This window comes from Helianthus annuus, chromosome 1 (assembly GCF_002127325.2).
Source record: "Helianthus annuus cultivar XRQ/B chromosome 1, HanXRQr2.0-SUNRISE, whole genome shotgun sequence".
NCBI classification, from domain to species: domain Eukaryota; kingdom Viridiplantae; phylum Streptophyta; class Magnoliopsida; order Asterales; family Asteraceae; genus Helianthus; species Helianthus annuus.
In genome coordinates, this window is record NC_035433.2 from 36,263,527 (window position 1) to 36,288,656 (window position 25,130).

General features: G+C 37.2%; 3 protein-coding genes across 3 annotated transcripts; 1 reads left to right on the top strand and 2 right to left on the bottom strand.

Annotated features, from left to right (window-relative positions):
* Positions 1-12,602: 12,602 nt before the first annotated feature.
* Positions 12,603-15,051, top strand: LOC110944141 (acyl carrier protein 3, mitochondrial). The gene is made up of 3 exons (XM_022185858.2): positions 12,603-12,724; positions 13,804-14,027; positions 14,702-15,051. The coding sequence occupies exons 2-3, from the start codon at positions 13,830-13,832 to the stop codon at positions 14,882-14,884; spliced, it is 381 nt and encodes a 126-aa protein (XP_022041550.1). The 5' UTR covers positions 12,603-12,724; positions 13,804-13,829; the 3' UTR covers positions 14,885-15,051.
* On the bottom strand, positions 14,986-16,560 carry LOC110944130. The gene is made up of 2 exons (XM_022185848.2): positions 16,075-16,560; positions 14,986-15,562 (listed from the first exon to the last, which is right to left on the bottom strand). The coding sequence occupies exons 1-2, from the start codon at positions 16,436-16,438 to the stop codon at positions 15,243-15,245; spliced, it is 684 nt and encodes a 227-aa protein (XP_022041540.1). The 5' UTR covers positions 16,439-16,560; the 3' UTR covers positions 14,986-15,242.
* Positions 16,561-18,804: 2,244 nt separating this feature from the next.
* Positions 18,805-22,851, bottom strand: LOC110944123 (nudix hydrolase 2). The gene is made up of 9 exons (XM_022185840.2): positions 22,641-22,851; positions 22,267-22,496; positions 21,216-21,281; positions 20,997-21,134; positions 20,271-20,348; positions 20,146-20,196; positions 19,854-19,888; positions 19,315-19,423; positions 18,805-19,224 (listed from the first exon to the last, which is right to left on the bottom strand). The coding sequence occupies exons 1-9, from the start codon at positions 22,738-22,740 to the stop codon at positions 19,036-19,038; spliced, it is 996 nt and encodes a 331-aa protein (XP_022041532.1). The 5' UTR covers positions 22,741-22,851; the 3' UTR covers positions 18,805-19,035.
* Between the last annotated feature and the right edge of the window lie 2,279 nt (positions 22,852-25,130).

The following is a 25,130-nucleotide window of genomic DNA, read 5'->3' on the forward strand; positions in this document are numbered from 1 at the left end:
GTCGCGCAATTTGGATCGTTTTTCGCGCTTATGCGCATTCCGTCGTAATTAAGCAAACATCGCGAGCGTACGACCAAACGAACCGACATCCGAGATTTTTTAGCATGTTTTGAGTTCCCTATACTTTAACTTCATTTTAGAGGCTTGAAATGAGGTTAACGGGGCTTAAACGTGCCAAAAATGGGCCAAAATACATGTTTCTGAAGTGCAGGGGCTAAACTGTCATTTCTGAATACTTAACCATGCGGCCCGCGTGAGCCCATGTACATATCTTAAGCGGGCCGCCTGAGATGCCCAGTAATAGAAAAACCATTTTCTGAAACAGCAGCTGGTATTCATTGAACTTGGACATGTTTTTGATCAATCTAGGGGCAAATTTTGATGGTTTTTATCTACCCATTGTATTGCAAAACAATAGGCACAAGTGGAGGGTTAAGATTAAAGCTCGATTATTGAGAAATGATCCTAACGGTTGTGCCTTTCCTATAAATACCCAACCCATTTGCCCATCTTCCTCACATTTAATCTGATTCAAAGCCTTCTAAGTGGAAGTTTATACTTCCTACCTGAAAGCGAATCGGGGTAAATCTTGTGGGGACCTTCTGTAAGTATTCTTTCGCGTTTTTCGTTCATTTTAGCGTTAAAGTCAAACTGTGTTTGACTTTCTGCATTGACCAGTTTATGGTCAACGCGAAGTTCGTTTGAACTTCATAACGTGAGCGTAATCACGATGGTTATAGTCCCTAGTGACTATACCTACTGATTACCACGTTATCTAGGCTCAGTGACGAGTCGTAGTTTCAGCCAAAATGCGTTTTCTCGCGTATTTTGTAACCAAACTACTCTAGGGTATTAAAACCATTTGTTTTAATACCAAACCTGTTTTCTAACTTTACTAAACATGTTCTAGCATGTTTAGCTCGTCGCTTTTAGATTTGTGCTTGTTTAGGGTCGTAAAGGTAAGCGATCTAATCAATCGCTTATGCTTACGAACTCGACCCATTTGGTCGATCATTAGGATCCGACCAAAAATTTTAGGTGACCATAGTTGTGTAGGGAATAACCTTCCGAGGTTATACCTTATGGTCACGACATTTAAGTAGTTGTATGATAAGTAGTTCTTATGCCTTAGGTAAATTACCAAAATACCCTTTTTGCGCCAAAATACATTTTAAACCTATGTAACATAATTTTTGACATTTAAACTGATTTAGCAACAATATTAAGCATGTTAAGGCATATCTTACTTGTCATAGGACTAGTTAAGCTTTCCAAATGCGTTTTACGCGAACGACGCGTTAAAGTAGCAAAAGCTACCTAAGCGGGTCGTAACGGGTCAAAAGCACTTAGGATAGGTTTCGTTTTAGTACATAGGCTTTGTCAAACCATATTACATAAGTTCCCACACTTATTTGGTTTACGAACCTTCGTACTACCCGATCTTCCGATAGGTCCGTTTATTAATGTAGATACCTATGTAGGTGTCGTTTGATTCCGTGATCTGCTAGCATTGCTTGGTGGTTATCCTACAACTTCTAAGCAATCTCAAGTGAGTACATAGTCCCCTCTTTTACTGTTTTCAAAACATTTTGGGGTGAAACACATGTGCCTACTTGTTACTTTCGTGCTTTCTTGTTTTCACATCATATGCTTGCTATGTTCTTTAGTACACTTATAGTACATGATTTCATTACATTGTTTTGCTATGTATGTTAACTTAGCATGCTAGCACATTGATTTACATTACATTGTTTTGCTACATATGTTTACTTGGCATATTAGCACATTGATTTACATGACTTTTCTGCTTTGTATGTTAACTTAGCATACTTAGTACATTGTTTCATATAACATGTTTACACTTGGTATAACATTTGGTTTGCACATACGGGACTTATATACATTCATTAACATTAGCTACGCCGCTCGGTAGTAAGTAATGGTACCATAGGACTTGACAAATCCCGTTCCTGACATCCTGGGTTGGTTTGGATGAAAGGAAGGACTGAATCCGAAAACATTTCTTTTGATAACCTTTACTTAAGGGTATCCGTCTGTCTCAAGGCTTGAATGTATGCGTTATCTTACCACATAAATGTTTGTATCATTTAAAACATGCTTTTACTTTGCGAAACATAACTTTTTGATATACTCAAAATACTTTGTTTTGTACATTCTTACATTTGGTTTAAGTAAACATATTTTACTTAACATGACATTTGTTACACATACATGACTACAATTTTGGACTTTTAAACGTATGACAATGGTTTAGACAAGAACATTTGATGATTGGTTTAAACATGGACTTTATACATTGGTGGTTTGTTTAATGACTTAAGTAACGATATGAGTGTAGTATGATACAAGCATGGTGGATACGCCGCTGGTACTTCCTATATATAAGTGCTTATATTGTATTACATGTCGTAGCGTTATTTAAATCATTTAGTTTGGACTTGCACATTTTTACACAAATAACATATTTCACAAGGCTTCGTTTTACAAAAACAACTTGTTTTATATAACTTATTTTACTTGGTTATACTTTAACCATAAATAATTCTTTTATTTATACATATCATCTGATTTTATCGCTTTTCAAATGATTTACAAAACAAAACATTTTACAAGGTTCATGACTAACTTTTATTAAACACTTTTCTTAAACTTAAGTCATGAATCCTATTTTCACAAAACCTATGTTACTCACAGGCATTTTTATACTGACGTACCTATTTTCACATGTGTTTCAGGAGCTAATGCATAGGACGATCGTGACACGCTAGGGTGGACTTGGGCCTTAGTGATATAAAATGGAGCTAGACTTAGTTTAATTTATGTGATGTACTTTTGTTTTCTTTTATTTTAAGACAATGTAACATGTTGGTTCTTGTTTGAAACGATGTTTTCCACCTTTGAGTGATGAATAAAATATTATTTTAAATTACCATGGTTGTGGAACAATAATTCTGTTACAACACTCCCCGACGTTTCCGCCACGATTTGATGTTTTACGTGGTCGGGGTGTGACAGTAAGACCCTATCTACGCCGCATTCCAAGCCTAAGACCCATTCTGAGGCTCACAGCAAGCCACCACCTACCCCACCAAAGTCTAAGAAAAATGAGTCTAAGAAAGATGATGACAGACATTCCTCCAACGAAAACAGCATTCCATCCAAAAGGATTGTATTGGATGATAAGCCTCATGCCAAAGGTTGCACATACAAGTACTTTGTTTCATGTAAACCCCAAGATTTTACTGGGGAGAAAGGGGCAGTGGATTGCATGACTTGGTTGGATGAGATGGACACGGTGGTAGACATAAGTGGTTGTGCTGAAAGAGACATTGTGAAGTTTGTGTCACAGTCTTTCAAGGGTGAAGCCCTAGCATGGTGGAGATCGTTGATTCAAGCCACCGGAAAGGTACATTTGTACAGCATGTCTTGGGAACAATTTGTTACCCTCATCAAGGAAAACTACTGCCCTCAGCATGAGGTTGAAAAGATAGAGTCTGATTTTCTATCTCTGGTTATGAAGAACCTGGATTTGCAGGCTTATCTCACGAGCTTCAATACTATGTCAAGGTTAGTTCCTTACCTTGTGACACCTGAACCGAAAAGGATAGCTCATTTTATTGGGGGTCTGGCCCCAGAAATAAAAGCAAGTGTCAAGGCCTCTCGGCCCGCTACATTCAGATCAGTAGCTGACATATCTCTGTCCCTCACACTGGACACAGTTAGACAGAGATCGCTAAGAAATACGGATGCCGAGAAAAGGAAACGCGAAGATGACGGTTCACGACGCTCAGATAAGAAGCACAAGGGAAAAAACGACCACAAGAAAGGGTCGGGATCCAAGAAAGGTGATCAACAGACGGGTGATAAACCCAAATGTAAGGTTTGCAAGAAGCACCATTTTGGGAGGTGCAGGTATGAGTCGAAGTCCCAGTCCCAGCCGAAAGCGTGTGGGATTTGCAAGTCATTAGACCACAAGGCATTGGATTGTAAGAAAATCAAGGATGCTACGTGCTATAACTGTAATGAAAAGGGGCATCTTAGGACTAACTGCCCAAAGCTTGCAAAGAAGGCTGAGGAGGGAAAGAAGACCAATGCAAGGGTCTTCCGCATGGATGCGAAGGAAGTTGTTCAGGATGACAATGTCATAACAGGTACTTTTCTTATTAATGATGTCTACGCAAGAGTATTATTTGATTCAGGAGCAGATAAATCATTCGTAGATGATAAGTTTTGTGAATTGTTGAAAATGCCTGTTAAGACCTTAAGTGTGAAGTATGAAGTGGAATTAGTTGATGGAACCATAGAGACCGCATCAACTGTATTAGACGAATGTGTCATATCCATTAGGAACCACTCTTTTCCCTTATCCCTCATTCCATTTAAGTTAGCTGGTTTCGATATAGTAATAGGCATGGATTGGTTATCGCATAACCAAGCTCGGATAGTTTGCAATAAGAAGCAAGTGGTGATTAAGACTCCGTCTGGTGAGTCGCTTACCATTCAAGGAGACACCCGGTACGGGTTACCTGAGCAGGTGTCTATGCTCAAAGCATCTAAATGTTTAAAGAACGGTTGTGTCATTTATATGGCACAAGTGACTGTTGATGAGCAGAAACCCAAGATTGAATATATTCCAGCCATTTCTGAATACCCTGAAGTTTTCCCGGAAGAACTACCTGGTTTGGCACCAGATAGACAAGTAGAGTTCAGAATCGACATCATTCCAGGAGTTGCACCTGTTGCAAGAGCGCCTTATAGATTAGCACCAACAGAGATGAAGGAATTGAGGACGCAACTAGATGATTTGCTAGCCAAAGGTTTTATTAGACCTAGTTCGTCTCCATGGGGAGCACCAATCTTGTTCGTCAAGAAGAAAGATGGTTCGATGCATTTATGCATCGATTACCGTGAGCTTAATAAGGTCACTATCAAGAATAGGTACCCCTTGCCCAGGATCGACGATCTGTTCGATCAACTGCAAGGAGCGAGCTACTTTTCCAAGATTGATCTAAGGTCAGGCTATCATCAGTTGAAAGTCAAGGATGAAGATGTGCACAAGACTGCCTTTAGAACTCGCTATGGACATTACGAATTCCTAGTGATGCCTTTTGGGTTCACTAATGCACCTGTCGCATTCATGGATCTCATGAATCGCGTCTGCAAGCCTTATCTAGACAAATTTGTCATCGTCTTCATCGACGACATTCTCATCTACTCAAAGAACCAACCTGATCAAGAGAAGCATCTCCATTGTATTCTGAAACTGCTCCATCAAGAAAAGCTCTATGCCAAATTTTCTAAGTGTGAGTTCTGGCTTCGTGAACTCTAGTTCCTTGGACATGTTGTTAGTGAGCATGGTATCCAAGTAGATCCCGCTAAGATTGAAGCTACATGAACTGGCAAGATCCGAAGACGACTACGGAGATTCGCAATTTCTTTGGATTGGCAGGATACTACAGACGATTTATTGAATACTTCTCAAGAATTGCAGCACCCCTGACTCTTCTCACTCGCAAGAATAGCAAGTTCGATTGGGGGCCTAAGCAGCAAGAATCCTTCGATATTTTGAAGCAGAAGTTGAGCAATGCTCCCGTGCTGACATTGCCTAAAGGGATCGATGAGTTTGTAGTTTATTGTGATGCATCACACACCGGGATGGGTTGTGTGTTAATGCAGAAAGGCAAGGTCATTGCCTATGCTTCGCGACAGTTAAAAGCGCATGAGAAGAACTACACCACCCATGACTTGGAGCTGGGTGCCGTTGTATTCGCATTAAAACTGTGGAGGCATTATCTGTATGGAACTAAGTGTGTGATCTATTCTGATCACAAAAGCCTTCAGCATCTGTTCAATCAGAAGGATTTGAACATGAGGCAACGATGCTGGATGGAAACTTTGAATGATTATGATTGTGAGATAAGATATCATCCAGGCAAGGCCAACGTAGTCGCAGATGCCTTGAGTAGAAAAGAAAGAGTAAAGCCGATAAGAATCAATGCCAATAGCATTGAGATCAAGAATAGTTTGAATGAAAGATTGTTAGCTGCACAGAAGGAGGCTGTGTTAGAAGCTAACTATCCTAATGAAAAGCTAGGAGTGACTGAAGAACAGTTATCCTGTGGCAAGGACGGAATCCTAAGATTAAATGGACGAATATGGGTTCCAGTTTATGGAGGACTTCGGGATGTTATCCTTCAGGAAGCCCACAGTTCCAAATATTCCGTTCATCCTGGAGCTGATAAGATGTACCAGGATTTGAAGGCAAACTATTGGTGGATAGGCTTGAAGAAGTCTATAGCTGCCTACGTGGCTAAATGTTTGACATGCGCACAAGTCAAAGCTGAACATCAGAAGTCGTCAGGTTTGCTGCAACAACCTGAAATTCCCACTTGGAAATGGGAAATGGTGACGATGGATTTCATCACCAAATTGCCAAAGACAAAGAAAGGAAATGATACTATATGGGTCATAGTTGATAGATTGACTAAGTCAGCACATTTCCTACCCATTAAGGAGACTTACAGTTCTGACATGTTAGCCCAATTGTATGTTGATAAGATTGTGTCTCTACATGGTGTACCAGTGGCTATTATCTCTGACAGAGATACCAGATACACGTCACACTTTTGGAAAAAATCCCAACAGTCTTTGGGCACACGCTTAAACTTCAGTACGGCTTACCATCCTCAGACGGATGGGCAGAGTGAGCGTACCATTCAAACTTTGGAAGACATACTTCGTGCATGCGTAATTGATTTAGGTGGTAGCTGGGATAAACACCTACCTTTGGTCGAGTTCTCCTACAACAATAGCTACCATACCAGCATTCAGGCTGCACCTTTTGAGGCACTATATGGTAGGAAGTGCAGAACGCCCATCTGTTGGGCAGAAGTAGGAGACACTCAATTATCAGGTCCTGATATAGTCTTTGAGACAACGGACAAGATTGTCTAGATTCGCGACCGCCTGAGAGCTGCCCGGGATAGGCAGAAGAGCTATGCTGATAAAAGGCGAAAACCCCTCAAGTTTGAGGTTGGTGATAAAGTTTTGCTCAAGGTATCACCATGGAAAGGGGTGATGCGTTTTGGCAAGAAAGGTAAGTTAAGCCCAAGGTATATAGGACCATTCGAGATCACCGAATGTGTAGGGTCAGTGGCTTATAAGTTAAACTTACCAGAAGAGCTCAGTGGTATCCATAATATATTCCACGTCTGCAATCTGAAGAAATGTCTAGCTGATGAATCGCTAGTCATACCACATACAGATGTGCAAATAGATGAGAGCTTGAAATTTGTGGAAAAACCTGTGTCGATTTAGGATCGACAGGTAAAGAGGCTTCAAAGGAAGCTTGTGCCTATTGTCAAGGTCAAATGGGACGCCCGTAGAGGTCCTGAATATACATTGGAATTAGAGTCCACGATGAAAGAAAAATACCCACAATTGTTTTCGTAAATCTCGAGGTCGAGATTTCTTTTAACGGGTGAGGATGTAACACCTCGAAAATTCATGTCCAATAATATAAAGACACGTGTCATGTGAGACAAACGTGTCAGGAACCCAGATCAAATAAAGATGTATGGTAGGATTTAAAAAGGGCGTCATGTTATTAAAATACCTCTGAACGACCCAAGGGCGACATGTTATTAAAACACCTCTAAGCGACCCAAATTATAAATCCCAAGATCCTTAAATCATTCTGACAAACATCTGATATATTAGCCGGATTGTTTCTAATTAAATAAAATTTCCATTTCTATATGAAAAATTTGGATTCTTTAGAATATTACTACAATACCCAGGAAGTTAGATTCCTGATTTAAAGAATTAAACTTGAAATTATTCAAGTCCAAGGTAATTTCTTGATACTTCCGTCAATTTCAAACCTCCCACATGGTCCAAAACATGTAAGGGCATGAAAAGCATGCAAAGGCTGAGCAAAGGGACCCACAACTGAAAAGGATGGCATGAGATTCGGAGTTTCAAGTTACATGGTCAAAAATTTGGAAGTTTGTAAAATTTTTGGTTTCTGGTCAGCGGATATGGACCGTATGGCCCTAGGCTTACGGTCCACAAGGAGCATATCTGGGCGATTTAAGCAAGGGTCGGTTACGGACCACAACCGTACAAGCATACGGTCCGTAAGAGTTGCACACGGACCGCAAGAGCTTAGGCTTACGGTCCGTAAGCCTGTCGCTGGCAGCAGAAAATGGACAGCTGTCTGTTCAGCCTGTTGCACCGCCTTAGTAATATGGTTTTCGAAATCAGGGGCATGATAGGCAGTATATAGCATCTTAGGGACACCTGGGATGATCTTGTAACCATCATAGACTATCTTGGCTTGATCTTGAGCTCCCTAATTCACTATATAAGGACTTGAAGTTGTGACTTTGGACTTGCTCATTTTCACTTTCACTCAAGACACTTCTCTGGACCTCCTAGACAGCAACCAACTCTTCTTAGGCTCCATAAGCATACTTAGGACCATTGTAAGTGATCCTAATCATTCTTAATTAAGTTTAGCTTAGTTAATTAGCTAAAAGTCAAACCGTCGTAATTAAGGTTTGACTTCGAGATTAAGCTATAATTAGTCAGTAAAATCTCTAATTAAAATACCTTTGAGAAGGTAATTATGTGGGTAACAAACCCTTAAAAGGGTATTTTCAGATTCCCACTCTAACTATGTTAATTGTCGAGTCAAAGCTTACCTTAAAAAGTCAACAGAATGTTTATTTTCAAATTAATGCATAATTAGCAATGTAAGATACCTGCAACCTGTTTGATCACTAATATAACTTGGTAATTAACGTAAGAACATGTCCCAACATGTTCAACTCGACAATTTTCAGTTTAGGCTCGGTTTGGAACCGAAAGTCGCATAGTTTGACTTCTGCTTTGACTTTCAGTTCTGACCCGTTTAAGCCAAGTTTAGGATTGCCTTAGAGCTTCTTTTGGACCTATTTACATGTTAGTATAACCCTCTGTGATTATACAACTTGGTTCATTAGATATCCTATTCACATGCATGTTTCCGTTAAATGCTTATATGTTGACCATTATGCCCAAATGACCTTAAAATATGATTTTTGAAATGTAAAAGGGTAGACACCTTAGCTACTGATTTATAAACTTGCACCTAAAATTTGAGATCAGTTTGAGGTATAGATTAAGAGTTATGCTCATTAGCGTAATTAGAAACTTCTTTAGTAATTAAATGGCGGAAATTGCATATAGCCTATCTAAACCCAAATTTTTTTACAAAACTTAATACCTACTGTTATAAAATAATATTTTGTGATTTTTAGAAATTTTTGTTAATTTTAGGCTGAGCATAACTTAGTGTTCTAAGCTTAATTCGGCTAATGCCGATTTTGCCCTTTTGGGCTATAAAATGAGTTTTATAAATTCTGTTGACCCCAAACCTTTTTCTACTGATCTAATATGTTAAATAAAGTATTTTGAGCCTTCTGGAATTTTAAAAATATCAGCTTTCTATACCAAACCCAGAAATGGCTCCAAGTCGCCTTTTTTAAGCGTTTTTAACGCATAGTATGTAATAAAACCTTTTTAAAACATATGGGGATGATACCTACTGATGTATTCAGTAAAGTTATATATTTTAACAGTAGGTGAATATTTTAAACTCAGAATTCCAGTTTTTGACCTTTTAGGCCTATGTGAAATTACCAAAATGCCCCTACGGAGCATAGTATGGTTATAAGTAATAAATTTCACATATATATGATACCCTACTGTTATAACTTATTAAATTAAGTATATTTACTGATTTAATCAGACCTGTAACTCAGGTTATTATTTAAATTCTTTTACACCCTTTAAAATGACCAAAACGCCCTTATGAGGCATAGTTTGGGTTTAAAACCATTTGGGGCATAATGGAAGGTATCTTACTTATATCACAACATGTTTAAGGCATATTAACTTAGGAAACTTATATTTGACTCTTATGGTTACTCGTTACGCACTTTACGCGTTCGGATCGGCTTATATAACTAGTTTACCCATTTTAGCCGAAACGGGTCAAACCATATCATTTCTGTCTCAAAATCCAGAATGTGATTAAGTTACCCATATTAAACAAGTATGCAAGCTTGTCGGGTCAAAACCACATTCTAAAACGGTCTTCGCCTTATCGTGCGTTTAAACCGTAATCTTCATTTAAAACTAACCGGTCTAAGCTTAGGCTAAATTAAAAGACCTATTAGGACTCTAATAGGTTATTAAAAACCTTTATTCCAGATATAGGAGCCCAGTAAAAGCTATCTGTACTTGCTGATTTGATACGGCTGGGATTAAATTTATATTTAGCTCAGGTAAATACATTTAACTTATTTTCCCTTATACGGGCTTGGGGTACGGTATATAAAATACCGCTTGGTCGGGTAATTGACCTTAACCGGTCGGTGGTTAAGTGTTGTCTAAATGACCCGTTTGAAAATGTTGTTTTGTTTGTTTAACGCCTTTGGGGATTTAATGACCATGTCCCGGATATCCTTGGCATCATTCAAAGAATGGCCACGACCTTAGCACACGGGTGTAGGCGTACACCCGTAGTGCATTCAAATCAATAAAGTATAATCGTCGGTACGAGAGAAGTCTCGCGACAGAACTATACTAAGTGGTGTGTCTATTAATCTTTAACCCGGCACGACCCGGATAACTGAACGCATAACAAACATGTAATTCTTTTACAAGATTATAAGCAGATAATTATCCCAAGTTATAAAAAGTTTTGTACCGCGGGCATTCAAATCAATTTTTTTTAAACCTTGTCAAAATGAGTCAGTTAAATTGTATTTACCAGTGTAAACTGACGTATTTTCCAAAAAGGCTAAGTGCAGGTACTACGCGTAATAGGCTGGCCACTCCTTAGCATCAATAAAAGTCTCGCAAGCTTAGGATGCATGAAGTCTGTTGAATAAAAGTTTCCTCTTTGTTTTGATCCGCCTGTGGATCTATTTCAACGGTTGTGATACTTGATATTACAATTTTATTTGGTTGAAATAAATCTATCTTTTGCTTCCGCTGTGCATTTATATTTTGTATTGTTTGACTATGATGATATCAACTACGTCACGGAACCCCCACCAGGCCCACCGGTGACTCGTGGAAAATAGGGGTGTGACAGTGTACGTGCTAGTTATGTGTAAACGATTTCGAACTCTATTATATCTATCAAACTAGTATGCTCACCTTTACACTATGTGTATTGACTTTTACTTTAACGTATGTGGCGGGTGCATAAAATATTTGAATGTTTTGCTTGCTATGAAATCGAGGCTAGGAAAGAGTCTAGAAACAAAGACAATTTATTTTTATTCATTTAAATCTGAGTTGTCAGAACATGTTTCTGTTTGAAGGATATCTATGTCTGTAATAACTATATTATCTTATGGGTCGTGGTTTGGGACATGATATTTAAACTATTCGATAATGTAGTTGTTATGGAAATTCTTTGAATAATCTGTTTCGCTCAGTGCCGCGCCCCGATGATTTCGCCATCGGTTGGGGTGTGACATATTGGAAGTGCAAGAAAAGGCAGCCATGCATTGTGACCAAAATGTGGAACACAATGGTTGTTACCGTTGCCTGCATCCTCACCTCAACTGCAAACAAACAAATCAAAAAACAATGAAATTAGATATAAATAGTGAACATCTAATGAAACAAATGAAATCAAACAACATTCACAAACAAAAAAAAATACACCGTGATCATCCACTGTGATTCCACAAACAAAAACAATCCACTATGATCATCCACTATGATTCCACAAATAACAACAATCCACTGTGATCATCCACTGTCATCATTCATAAACAAAAACAATCCATTGTGATCATCCACTGTCATGATTCCACAAACAAAGAATCCACAAGCACAATGAACCTCTACTTAACCCCTGTTTCAATGAGCCTCTAATTAACTCCATGTTTCAAGCGATTTTATCAAAATCAAATATGAACAACAAACCCTTGTTCGATAATAAACACAGTCACCTAAGGATAATCCGTATAAACAAACTAATGTGTTAACCTGTTACACACGACATTTGCCCCAACAGGAATTTCAACTGAAAACAATCTAGAACAAAGCGCGAAACATACCTGACATTTGCCTCAACATGTTTCTGATCATAGTTGGAATCACATTCTTGATGAGTAGAAGTGTTCTGGTCGTAATACTTGGAATCGCTAAACACTACACTTGCCTAAATCTTCGCCGGCGATTGGAAGTAGAAAGCGTGTGGGAAATGGTTGGGGGTAAGGCAGATCACATTCACATATGTAAGGGGCTTTGCTAATGTGGCTAAGTAAATAAAAGACAAAATTACTAATATACTCATTGACCGTTTTCAATTAACGTGGACTTTAACAGATCTATTAAGTCATTTAACCACAGGGGGTAATTTTGAGGGAATTGGCATTTGTCCAGGGGTAGGGCAATAAGATTTTGGTTTTAGAAGGTAAGAATGTCAGCAGGGTAAAACAGGGGTAAAACAGGATGGGATAAAATTGAATTTAACTCTTTATTTTATTTGTTGGACCAATCAATTTAAAACAGGCCCATTCTATCTTTTTGGGCCCTTCTTACATAAGACCAGCTATTGCTTCCGCCAGGGTTCTGCTTCCGCTGCCACCACCGTCCGCCGTCGCCGTCCGCCTTACTCGCACAACCAGAAAAGGTCACGTATCTCTCTTTATTTACAGTTTTCATTAATGAATCTTCAACAACTTTATAAACTGTACAATGACTATACATTCATAATATTTAACCTACTTACATGCTGTTAATGATCGATACTTAGTTCACTTTACACCAATCAGACCTCAATTTATTAACTGATGTTCAGTCTATTGATATTTTGAATGTTTCGCAATCACCAATTTCATCTGTTAATAATTTAATATTCAGGTTATTAATGGTGAATTAATATTGTTAATAAGCATCACTTCAACTTTACGCAAATGACCTAAGTTTCTTAATTAATGCTGTTTTAATTGTTAATTGTGAGTGCGGATTTTTATTATCTGTTGTTGTAGATAGGGCTGGCAATTCTGACACGAACACGATAACACGACACGGACCTACACGAAGTTGTCATGTTTCGTGTTTGATCTTAACAGGTTTCGTGTCTAAAACAGGTCGACACGATAAGACCTTAACGGGTTTCGTGTCTAAACAGGTTAAAACCCGTTAACCTGTTAAGACTCGTTAAGTACATGTTAATAATTAAAAATTAAAAAAACTATTATAGTGGGTGTGGACATGGGGTCATCAGTCGTGGGACGTGGGATGAATTATACACAAACACACGTGCTTCCTTTTCCACAATCCAAACCCTAATTTTTAAATCTCTCTCACAAACACCACCATTCCCAATTCGGTTCACAGCTTCCCAATTCGGTCGTGTTCGTGTCATAAACAGGTCGTGTTCATGTCTTAACAGATCGTTTCGTGTAACCTGTTTATTAACAGGTTCGTGTTCGTGTTTTGAAAATCTGACACGATAAGATTTCGTGTCGTGTTCGTGTTTACATGTTTCGGGTTCATGTCTTATCGTGTTCGTGTCTTAACAGATCGGGTTGACCCGTTATGCCAACCCTAGTTGTAGACAGCTTCATCTTTGACAATTTGGGTAAAAAAATAACAAAGTAAAAAAAATATTGAAAAAAATGTAAAGTTACTGAATCATCCATGGCCTGTTAGTTATTGTTGTGCCTTTGGATGCTGAGTTATTGGCTTCATTCATCTTTGCTGCAGTTTATCATTTTAGAAGTCGGATCAATATGCAAAGTTTAAGAGATTCCGTGTTGACGCGTTTGAGGGTTACGGTTTGTAGAAGACAATTTGCGTTGATGCAAGATGTGTATGCGACTAGCAGCGTTCAGCGGCTCCTTTGCACGTTAGCCGGGTCGAATCATGATCAGGTAATGGCTCGTGTGATCGGGCTGGTGAAGAAGTTTGACAAGATTGATGCTGCTAAGGTACTTATGCTTTTAAGATGTTACATATATTATAATGCTGTATGGTTTGATTCATAGTTGTCAATAGCGATTGTAGCGATCGCTATAGCGCGCTACGTAGCGTATAGGTCCAGTGTCGCTATTTGGGTTGTAGCGATGGATAGCGAGAATAGCAACACTTTATTTATTTATTTTTAAATATAAATATCAATTAAATATAGCTATAAAATAGGTGGATTTTTGGTTTTTGTTGTATATACATGTAAAATAGCATATATACCAGGGTATTTTGATATAATATACATATAAAATATTTGAAAATTCTTTTTCTAGTGTATCGCTATTTATAAAATAGCCACCGGCTATTTATCGCTATTCGATTCACTATGTAGCATATAGGTACCTTATCACTATTTGTCGCTATTCGCCATTAACAACTATGGTTTGATTGTGTTTCAAGATTGTTGTTTTGTTACTCCATCCTTTTAAAGAAATATACTTGGCGTTTTACCTGGTCCCACTTGGTTAACAGGGTGTTGGTGGGGCCCGTGAGTTTTCCATTGACGGGTTCTCACGGTTATCATAAAAACATTCGTATTAATATTGAAGTCAAGCATTATATGAATATCTATATGCAATAATTTGATTAGTTTCCCATATAACCTACGTTAATTTATGTATATAACCTTAAACAGGTTACTGAATCAGCCGATTTTTCAAAAGATTTGAGCCTTGACAGCCTGGACAGGGTGGAGCTCGTGATGGCGTTTGAGCAAGAATTCTCCATTGAAATCCCAGATGAGGAAGCAGATAAACTGAAATGCTGTGCTGATGTGGCAAACTACATCCAGTCAGCCCCAAAATCTGAGGATTCCTGATGAATTTAAGTTTTCCACCTGAAATCACATTTCAGTTCAATCTTCTTTCCGGTTATACGGTCTACAGTCTTGTTAGATGTTGTTTCTATGTACAAAGATTGTTTTTTCGTATCAAATACATATAAATCGTTTCATTATGTTCAATTTAATATAATATGTACACCCTCTCTCTTGGACAGGACTTGCCTGCAAACACACAGACACACATAAAAGAAAAAAAAGAAAAAAGAAAATATTAGCAATTGCAACATGATCAAGCTCCAGAACTCATTGTTATGACTGTAGCGCCTACTTGAATGAGCAGTGGCCATTTCATTCAGGTCTTCACTGATGACGACGACGACGATGATGATGAATATTAGAATGTCTCTTGTTCATTCATGCATGGATGTGAATATTTAGGTGTCAGATGAAACTCATGAGCGGTGTACGCACGAATACCATTCCCGACTGATGAAAACGTTATCTTCCGGTGTTGACCCGTAAAAGCTTGGTAGCAGGGCGAGCTCTTTGGTAGGTCGATAATTCTCACTATGCATCTGTTTTCCATATCTGGAAGTGCATGGAGATGAGAAGGAAGATCGATGAGGAAGTCCCCGTATTCATCGGTTGTGCCTGTTACTCGTTCAGATTTACTCGTCTTCTTGCCAGTATCACAAGAAACCGCCATTGACGCTCCTGATATTCCAATATATATATATATGGTTTGTTAGTACACAAGAGTCTTTGGTACACGTAGGATAACGAGTCAGGGGGTGGTATAACGGGTGGGTTGGGCCGGATATACCAGGGTCGTAAAGTAGATGGGTTGGGCCAGATTTGGTTGGCATGAAACACTTTTATACAAATTTTTAAACTTTTTAAAAGCCAGCTCATAAAAGGGTAACTATTTTTAAAAATTTCCATGACCATAAAACCGGAAAACTCATTGGCCCTACCAATACCATGCTAACCACTCAGAGCTTACGCAAGGGCAGTTGTCCTTCAAAGGGTTTAAGACAGAAAACCGTTAGAATTTTCTTTGGGTAACGAGCATGAAATTCTTTTAGGTAACCACCTTTTTTTTTCTAATTTTGTTTGCGGGTGTGGTTGAAAATGGTTGTTTCAACGTCTATGTAAAAAAACATTAACACACCCGTTCATGAGTAAATGGATCAAAACCGACAACTCTACGTGTTACAAATACATACCAGGGATGGGATGGGATTGAAGAGGAGAATTTTTATCCAAACAAACATCACATAGTATCGAGCCGCTAACCACCACAGTTGAGAGCTTCTCGTCACCATATCCCGCCACCCTTCTCAAGTCGTCAGCACTAGAAAGCTCCACCAACGGGTTTCCAGTTACATATCTAGCGAGCGTTTTGTGAGCCCCGAGAAAACCGAAGAAGATGAATAACAGGATTCTCATGATATTAGTGTTTTCTTGAAAACTGATTGTCATGTTTTGCATTTGTGGATACATAAGAAATAACTTAGGAGCAAAGCTATGGGTGAGACAATGAAAACCTACCAGCCTGCCTTGTAGGCTTTTTATATATATATACACCATTAATGCTATGCTTGTGCATGGGGTTAATTAAAGTTATGTTTCTAGACTTATAATATAGAGGAGTTATAAATAAATTATTTTTTGTCAACATTCTTGTGGTTGTATACCTACTTAAACCTTTGACCATTGCCTTGCACCCAATTTGGATAGGTAATATACTTACTTCAAGACAAATACCATCTAACTACACATGAGAGAGAGAGAGAGAGAGAGAGAGAGAGAGTTGGGTTGTCAAGTTTTTTTATGAGAATCAAAAGATTGTGATACTTCGATGTTCCTTTATTTTTACTCATTAGTATACATTAAAGCATGCACCAAGTATTATATTATGTGCTTTTTTATATAAATTGATATTTTGTTGGTTTAATCTATTCAACTTAGATACCCCAATTAGTATTATGTTTTGTTGATTTAATCTATTCAGTTGAAAGACACGGGGGTACATGCACCAATCAGTCTCTGTCCCGATTGTTTGAATGTTATGCGTCTTAGGTCCAATGCTTGATAGAAAACTACAATCGAGCCGGGGGTCTCACTGGAAGCAGCCGCTCTATTCCTACGGGATAGAGGTAAGACTGTCTACATCTACCCTCCTTAGACCCTACCCTAGCTTTGCTATTGGTAAGATTTACTGAGTATGATGATGATGAACTTAGATACCACAACATATAGTTCAACACAATCAGAAGGGGGGGGGGGGTTACTGTTTTGAGCATCAAACTCGTCGTTTGGACCAAACCCGACCTTCCTTTTATATTAATATTACACCGTTTACACAATTCTAACCGTTGATTTACATCAGTTCTTAAACTTAACTTTTGTATGTTCTTTTTTTTTAACCGTGAGCCGGACCATTAAACCAAACTGATTGAGATCAATGTTTAGGTTGGTTTGGATTGAGATCAATGTTTAGGTTGGTTTGGCTTGAAAGATCCACCAAAGTTACCAATATGTCAGATTTTATTCCTCAAAGGGTCAAGCCAACTGAGGTGGACCATAATAAGCCACCCTAGTGCTAAAAATGTAGGCACATGTTGACCATATTTATGTGGAAAGGGTGTTTTAGTCATTTGGAGTTATTAACTCCTTAGCATTAGTGGTAGGTATTGTAGAAATTTTGTAACCAATAAAAGGATTCATACATGTATGTAGAAGAGGAAAACCACATAAAGAGAGGCTGTTAGGTAGCTAACCAACCTTGGTATTCTTGCAATCCCAACACACACATGGTCAAGCCTACTCTAACCATCTTTTTTGTGTTCCTTGTAATTTTAATCCACGTCTCACTAAGAACCGTTAATTACAGTTTCAAAAACGGTTTACCAAACCTGCCCAGTCAGTTGGTTGGTTAGACCGTGCCGATTTTAGCGATCTGTGGTTTGATAGCTTGATTTTGACGATTTGAACTGATTTTTTTAATTTATTTAACTTCTTTTAGGGACGAGCTTGGTACCGGTACCGATACCGATCCCGAAAATTGCCAAAACTGGGTACCGATACCGAAAATGCTCTGTACGGTACGGTATTTGAAGGTAAAATTGGTAAAATACTGGTATCGAACCGAAAGTACCGATCCCGAAACACCAAAAAATGGGTACCAAATTTCTTTCGGTGTGGTACCATTCTGTACCCGTATTTTTCAGAACCGGTACCGAAATGCTCATCCTTAACTTCGTTAGTTTTTTTTTTTTTTTGGGGAATTTTTACTACACATTTTAATATAATAACGAAGTTTAAACGGCCTATTCTAAGTTCTGAATCACTTACAACCAGTTTTCTGATCTGGGCTTGCCTTCTTATCTGAGAAAATTGCATCATTCCTAGCCTTCCATATACACCAACAACTGAAATCACATCCCTTTGATTTTCATTTTTCTGGATCGGGCAGTGCAACCCTAGCAAGTCTCTAACCGAAAATGCATAAATATTTGGAATTCTACACCAAGAGCTTATGGCTTGCCATACCACAGTGGAGATATAGCAAGATGTAAAATATGTGCTCGGCCGATTCCAATCCGTCTTCATTAGGTAATCTTTAACCAAACAAACGATCGGGCATGAACAATAAAACATAGTTATCGTGTTAGCGTTCGTTAAGAAAATGAACGTATTCGTTTGTCCGTTCGTTAATGGTATAAACGAACGTAAAACATAAACGGGAGAACATAGCTGAACATAGATGGATGTACATAACTGAGCAAACACCAATTAACAGTCAGCGTGAACATCAATCGGTTGAGTCCAAGCCTAAAGTTTTAATAAAAGTAGACTAAATTATAAAGAGTGATATTGTAATTTCATAAAACTAGACTTAGTTGTCACAGGCCTTGAAAGTTTAAGTGAATATGTAAACGTACGACCTTACATAAACAAACGTAATGAATTTAAATGAACGAACGTTCTAGAACACAAATGAACAAGCAAGACATGTGCTCATTTGTTCGTTTAATTAAATGAGCAAAAGAATTTGTTCATATTCGTTAACATAAACGAACTTCCCACCAAGTGGCTAACGAATGTTTCACTGAATGATTCGTTTACAAGCCTGGTATCAAGCTATGTGTCGATTACAAAGAAGAAGGCGAATGAGATGTCAACTACGACTTAAGATCTTTGGCGTTCAAGTAAAGGTTGCTTCTTTTATTGAGGAAAGTTGTGATTGTAGGCACAGGAGAGAAACCAGTATACTCTCCATCTCTCTTTGCTCTGCATATCTTCACCATATTCTTAAGAAGATCATGCTTTTGAACAAAGGGTTGGGCTGCGTAATCCTCAAACGCCATCCACTGCGTGTAAAATAACCAAACGATTTACAAAATGTTAAACATGGTTTCATCCATCATGACTTACAAGTCCTTTAAGCCGTAGAAACTAACCTGAGCTGCCTCTATTTCTCTTTCTTGCTTCTGGATGTTGAAGGATAAAGGTTGCAGCATGCACATGAAGAATAAATCTGACTTTTCAAAGAATGATTTATGGCTTTGTCTGCAAAACGGAGGGCATGATGAAATTTTGTTTCGCAAACATATGTTTTTCATGTTAGAAGAAACAATCGGGAAAATCTAGAGGTATCAATCATGTCGGGTTTATGGGTTGAATCGTGAAACCCGAACACAGCCCATGTATTTATTCGTGTCAAAGCCTAACCCGAACACGACCTGTTTAACTCATTTATTTAAACAAGTCAAACAGGTTTGTAGACATGTTAAACAGGTTGGAGTGTTGTAATAAATGGGTTCGACGGGTTGGCTGATCGACATAGATCAACCCAAACAAGACCCGTTTATAAAACGGGTTTATGTATCACAAACCCAAAACCTGATTATTTTTGTGTCATGTTTGGGGTTGTGTCAAGAATTGCCACACCCCTAGGAAAATCTAGTGATTTCCAAATTAGTTGTAGTCATTTCCTTACCTGAATGCTAATACTTCCACGAATTTTGCATCGATCTGAACCATCAAAAACATCCAGTTAATTATCACAAGTTCAATCGCGCGAATGTTGACTTTTGAAGTGAAATCTCATGTTATTAAGAGTAAAAATTGATACGATTTTGACACGGTGATAATCCAAATAAACGATTTGAAGTGTTTACTTGTTTGCTTCCTTATTTTTATATGATGACCCATTTAAGATATAAACATAACACAAATATTGTCACCAACAAATCCAAGCAACAACAAGAGATGAAGTGCTTGCAACTTACCCCGGTCTCTTCTTTTACTTCTCTAACCGCTGCATCGCAAATATCTTCACCCTGTAAAAATGTTCCTTTCAAAATATTGAAGTATTATTGGGTATATGATGAGTAATTTACTAAAATAGACATACCTCATCAACTACTCCAGTAGGAAACTTCCATATGCCGGTTCCTTGGAACTTTCCACTCTTCTCTTGCACTACCAAAACCTACAAACATAGAAAAATTACGAAAAAAGTTCACATATTGACACAGAGCGGAAGCACCCATGGCCACCTGTCACAACATCCAGCCGTTACTCCGTTTTGTACATATTTTATGGGCCCGTAACTCTAGGCATATCAAAAGTTATAAGTTGGGTCATTTTATAGCTATGCAGTTAATGCGGTAAAATATTGGATATCGATCAAGGACCGATATTTGAAATATAGGTTATCTCGGTGAGATATCGGTGGGATATCGGTAATTTTAATATAATGCAGAATTTATATATATAGCAACTTAACACCAATAATTCAGTGATATATCAGTGATATATCGGTTATATCGGTTAGATATCAGTGATATATCGGTTATATCGGTCAAATATCGGTTAATATCGCCGATAATATCGGTACCGATATTTTGACCGATATTTGACATCGATATTTTACTAAGGGACCGATATGACCGATATAATTGATATATCACCGATATATCACCGATATTAACTGCATAGTTTTATAGCTAACGTGCTTTCATACACTTGGTTCAAACACAAGTCTGCCAACTTTTGGATCGGCTTCCTATCACATGTACATCATAGAAAAATACAAATTTATATAGTATATGGATATTGATCAAGTGCAGGGAAGTACCTCTCGATTTTCGTTCATCACAAAAGCACCAATGCCCACTCGATGACTTGCATTTGCTGGCAAAGTATTTATTGTTTCGGGAATCCAATGCACAAGCATCAAGTGATTTGGTTCAGCGTGGTGATAATAAAAGCCTTCCTGCGTACAAGTTAAGATGGAATAACTATCTACCAAAAAGAAAGCGTCTGTAAATTAAAAAAAAAAAAAAAAAACCCTTACTTGAACTGCAGGCTCGATGAGATTGACAAGCTCGATTGGCAATTTGATCCAAACACCCTTTTTACCCTAAACAAATGTTAAAGAAATGTTATTTTAACCAAAAGAAATTATAACAAATGGTAACATAACGAATGATCATAAGTCGTGCATAATTAGTCATACTTATCCACGTATCCGTGATCAATATCAGATTTTATTAGCTATAATATGCCCGATAGAAGAATACTCTTGTTACTTTTCAAGTGATGGTCTAACAGCAAGAATAGTCGCCGTCATCTATCAAGAATGAAGGCGGTACAACTCTTAACATTCTTGAATACTCGAAACAAGACTCTCGAGCTTATAGAATCACAAGAGTCGAGACATGTTCAACATTATTGAATGCTACTCTCATCACCCATAAAAAACTAACTATTGAGAGGTGCTCTGAGGAGTTTAGATCCTGAAAGCCGAGGCGTGAGGCAAAATGCAAGAGCTTCATTATGTGAGGCGTTGCTCTATATGTACGACCAAATAATATTTTTGTACAACTAAAAGTTGCATCTCTTTAGTCATTTTTACGTATAAGCCTATAAACTATTCATAACCATTTCATCCTTTTGGTCGTTAACTCCCATGCTTACATCATAATACCGAAACAAAGACGCTCTCAATATTCTTAATACCCTCCCCTCACACTCACCGGTCACCACGGACACTCCTCCTTGAGATTCTCATCTCTATCCACTCATCTCCTAAGAAAAACATACATAATGAACCCAACTTATATATAGGATAATATAACCACTTTTCTAACATGGATAAACATCAAAGTAACAAAATCCTTTCAATATCTACATTGTATTCATCATTGACATGTATGTACATAGTTGGTCATCAATTGTCTCAACACGGGTCAAGCTGCGTTAATTTCCTAAAAGTATAACAGCCATAAGTTCTTACATACTCAACTATGTAATTCAACCACCCCATGTCATTTCGGTATGCAAATATATAACCAAACACAGGCCAACTCATTTTACTACACACAATTCATCAAAACAGGAACAACCTGTTGTTTCCACTGCAGCATTGATGCTTTAAGCAAAGAAACAAACACAACTGGATCAACAGGCTCAGTATCCATCTCCACAATCACACCTCCATGTTCATCCTCTTTACCAATCAACACACCACCCGCCGTTCGCACCGACAATACATTCGATGGAGCCGAAGAAGAACCCGCTGAACCCGATACTGATCTGACATTCAAACGGATCCCAAAACTGCTGCTGTATCTGCCTGAACACAAACCAAACCAAACCAAACAAAACATACACACAAAATCAAGAAAACCCAAGTTCAGTTATGCTAAAAGAAGACCCAAATTAAAGTGTGAAAAGTGAGTAAAGATTTGATTTTGACATGTGGGTTTGTGAAATTGACCTTTTTTATATAATAAGTTTGGGCGGAGATGAGTTAAAGAACGATTAGTGGTGAGGAAACATAGAATTGATGTGGGTTTGGGGAGAAATCGGATGATCATTATATATGTTACTCTGTTTAAGTATAATTGGGGGATTTGTAGAGATATGAGGAGTGTGTTTGTGCAAATGGAAGTTGGGGTGGTTGAAGGAGGACTATTGCGACCAGAGAAAGGTGGGGTTGGAAACTATTTAATGTACAAATAGTTTAAAATCATCTTGGGTACTAAGTTTCTACTTTTTAATATGTAGAGGTATTAATTACATAGTTAGTCTATGTAGTTTACATAAACTAATAATCTGAGGTACTAATAGTTAATCAGGAATTAACGCTAATACCTCCACATTTTAAAAAATGGAAAGTTAGTACCATAAGAAGTGGTTTTAAACTATTTACCAAAATAGGTGATTTGAAAAATAATTATCAAAATAGATGTTTTACAATGACTTTTTTCCTAAATTGGTGAGGGTGGAAAAAATATTTACCAAAATGGGTGATTTTTAAAAAATTATTAAAATGAGTGTTATTTCTTATTTCTTTATTATTAACTAATCTATTATATTTTTTTCTTTTTTTTTAATTAACCTAATATGTTTTTAATCTATTTTCTCCAAAAAATTACTCTTTATATTGTATTTACTTTTTAACCAACCAAAATATAATTCTTTTTCATAACATTTTTTCTTTTATTTCCTTTTACATTTATGTGAGCTAAATCATTCTAATTTTAGAGATGTAAACAATCACTAAAGTAGCAAGTTCATGTTCATTTATTTAATGTTAATCGAACAAACAATCAAACACAAACATGGTTTTCTTTTTTGTAAACGAGGCATGTGTTCATGTTACATCAACCCATTGTTAATAAAATTTATGTAACTTTAGAAAATACTATATTATGGGTTTTCATTTGAATTGGTAATCAACTACACGAACAATAGTAAATGAAAAATTAATCTCAAAAAAATTAAATTAAAACAGTAGATGAGAGGTATTAGCACTCAGTTTGTTTTAACATGGGTTTCATTATAAATATATATATATATATATATAATAATTAATAAGTTAGTTAAAAAAATCTATATAATGAGTTAGATGGAAGAAAAGAATATAAATGTGATAGGTTGATTAAATAAAAATAGAAGAATTATAACAGATTAGTTAAAAAATAAAGAAATATAGAAAAAACCCCATTTTGGTAATTATTTTTCAAATCACCTATTTTGGTAAATAAGTTTTCCTCCAACACCCTTTTGGGAAAAAACTCGATATTAAATTGTTAATTTATGTAAACCATAGAGACTATGTAATAAACTCTATTTTCTATGGGTGAAGAAGAATCATGACTAAGGGGGTGTTTGGCTAAGCTTTTCAACACCTCCTTATAACTTATTGACTTTTACAAAAAGCTAATAAGAAGAAAAAGTGTTTGGCAAACCCATAACCACTTTTCAAAATGACTTTTTGTATATGGAGGAAAAGTTAGTTTGAAAAGTTAATAAGGAGTGACTTTCTGAAGTTGCTTATGAGTTATTGGCTTTTCCCACCTCTTTTAATCATTTTACATGAATAAGTTAAGCCAAACACTTTTTAAAAATCAACTTATTGACTTATTGGTTTTTCCCACCCCATAAGCTAATCCAAACACTTTTTTAATAACTCTTTTTCAAAAAGTCATAAGTCAATAAGTACTTTTAACAAAAAGTCATTTTGAGTTAAATAAGCTTAGCCAGAGAAGCCCTAAGACGGGTTGGAAACTTCATAGGAACCGACAATCTTCGACGTACATAAATTCTTTTGAAACAAGAGTAGCATTTCCCTTTCTACAAAATACATCTGGCATAACCAATAGATATTTTACATTCTTTTGACATTCACAAACTTGATTCTACATTCCAAGTCAAACTCAATCTATTTTGATTCAATAAACTCAACGTTTTGCTCAAACAACTATACATGCATATCATCGCACACGTTTAGTCAATAACTCATGACAATCTCACAAATGTTATTCGTTTTTACATACTCAAACTTCTTGATCATTTTATATGCTTAGATTCGTTATGTTAATATTTATACTTATACTTATACTTATATTCACACTCATACTCATACATCTTATATTAATATTTATAATTATACTTATACTCATACGCATACTCATATTCATGCTCGTATGCATACATTCGTACCTATACGTGAACGTAACCCGAGGGTTTCACTCACGTTGGTATCATACACATCTAAACATAAACATGCTTATATACTACATTCTCATAAGCACACATTCTTGTTTTCAAAGTTACTGTATACCCTGACTCATACACGACTAGTACCCACAATGCGGATCATGTGACTGCCAATATAATCACGGGTGCACACGGGATTATAGTGGTAGGCGCATGAGAATCATAGGGTGTACTACTGTGTATGGTAAGACACAGAACGTAA

Excerpts from the sequence above, each read along its gene's own strand:
- LOC110944141 (XM_022185858.2), top strand. The coding sequence starts at position 13,830 with ATGCAAAGTTTAAGAGATTCCGTGTTGACGCGTTTGAGGGTTACGGTT. Across the intron at positions 14,028-14,701 it reads ACAAGATTGATGCTGCTAAG|GTTACTGAATCAGCCGATTT; the intron begins GTACTTATGCTT and ends AACCTTAAACAG.
- LOC110944130 (XM_022185848.2), bottom strand. The coding sequence starts at position 16,438 with ATGGTGTATATATATATAAAAAGCCTACAAGGCAGGCTGGTAGGTTTT. Across the intron at positions 15,563-16,074 it reads TCAATCCCATCCCATCCCTG|GAGCGTCAATGGCGGTTTCT; the intron begins GTATGTATTTGT and ends TTGGAATATCAG.
- LOC110944123 (XM_022185840.2), bottom strand. The coding sequence starts at position 22,740 with ATGATCATCCGATTTCTCCCCAAACCCACATCAATTCTATGTTTCCTC. Across the intron at positions 20,197-20,270 it reads CTACTGGAGTAGTTGATGAG|GGTGAAGATATTTGCGATGC; the intron begins GTATGTCTATTT and ends ACATTTTTACAG. Across the intron at positions 19,889-20,145 it reads AAGTAAAAGAAGAGACCGGG|ATCGATGCAAAATTCGTGGA; the intron begins GTAAGTTGCAAG and ends TTGATGGTTCAG.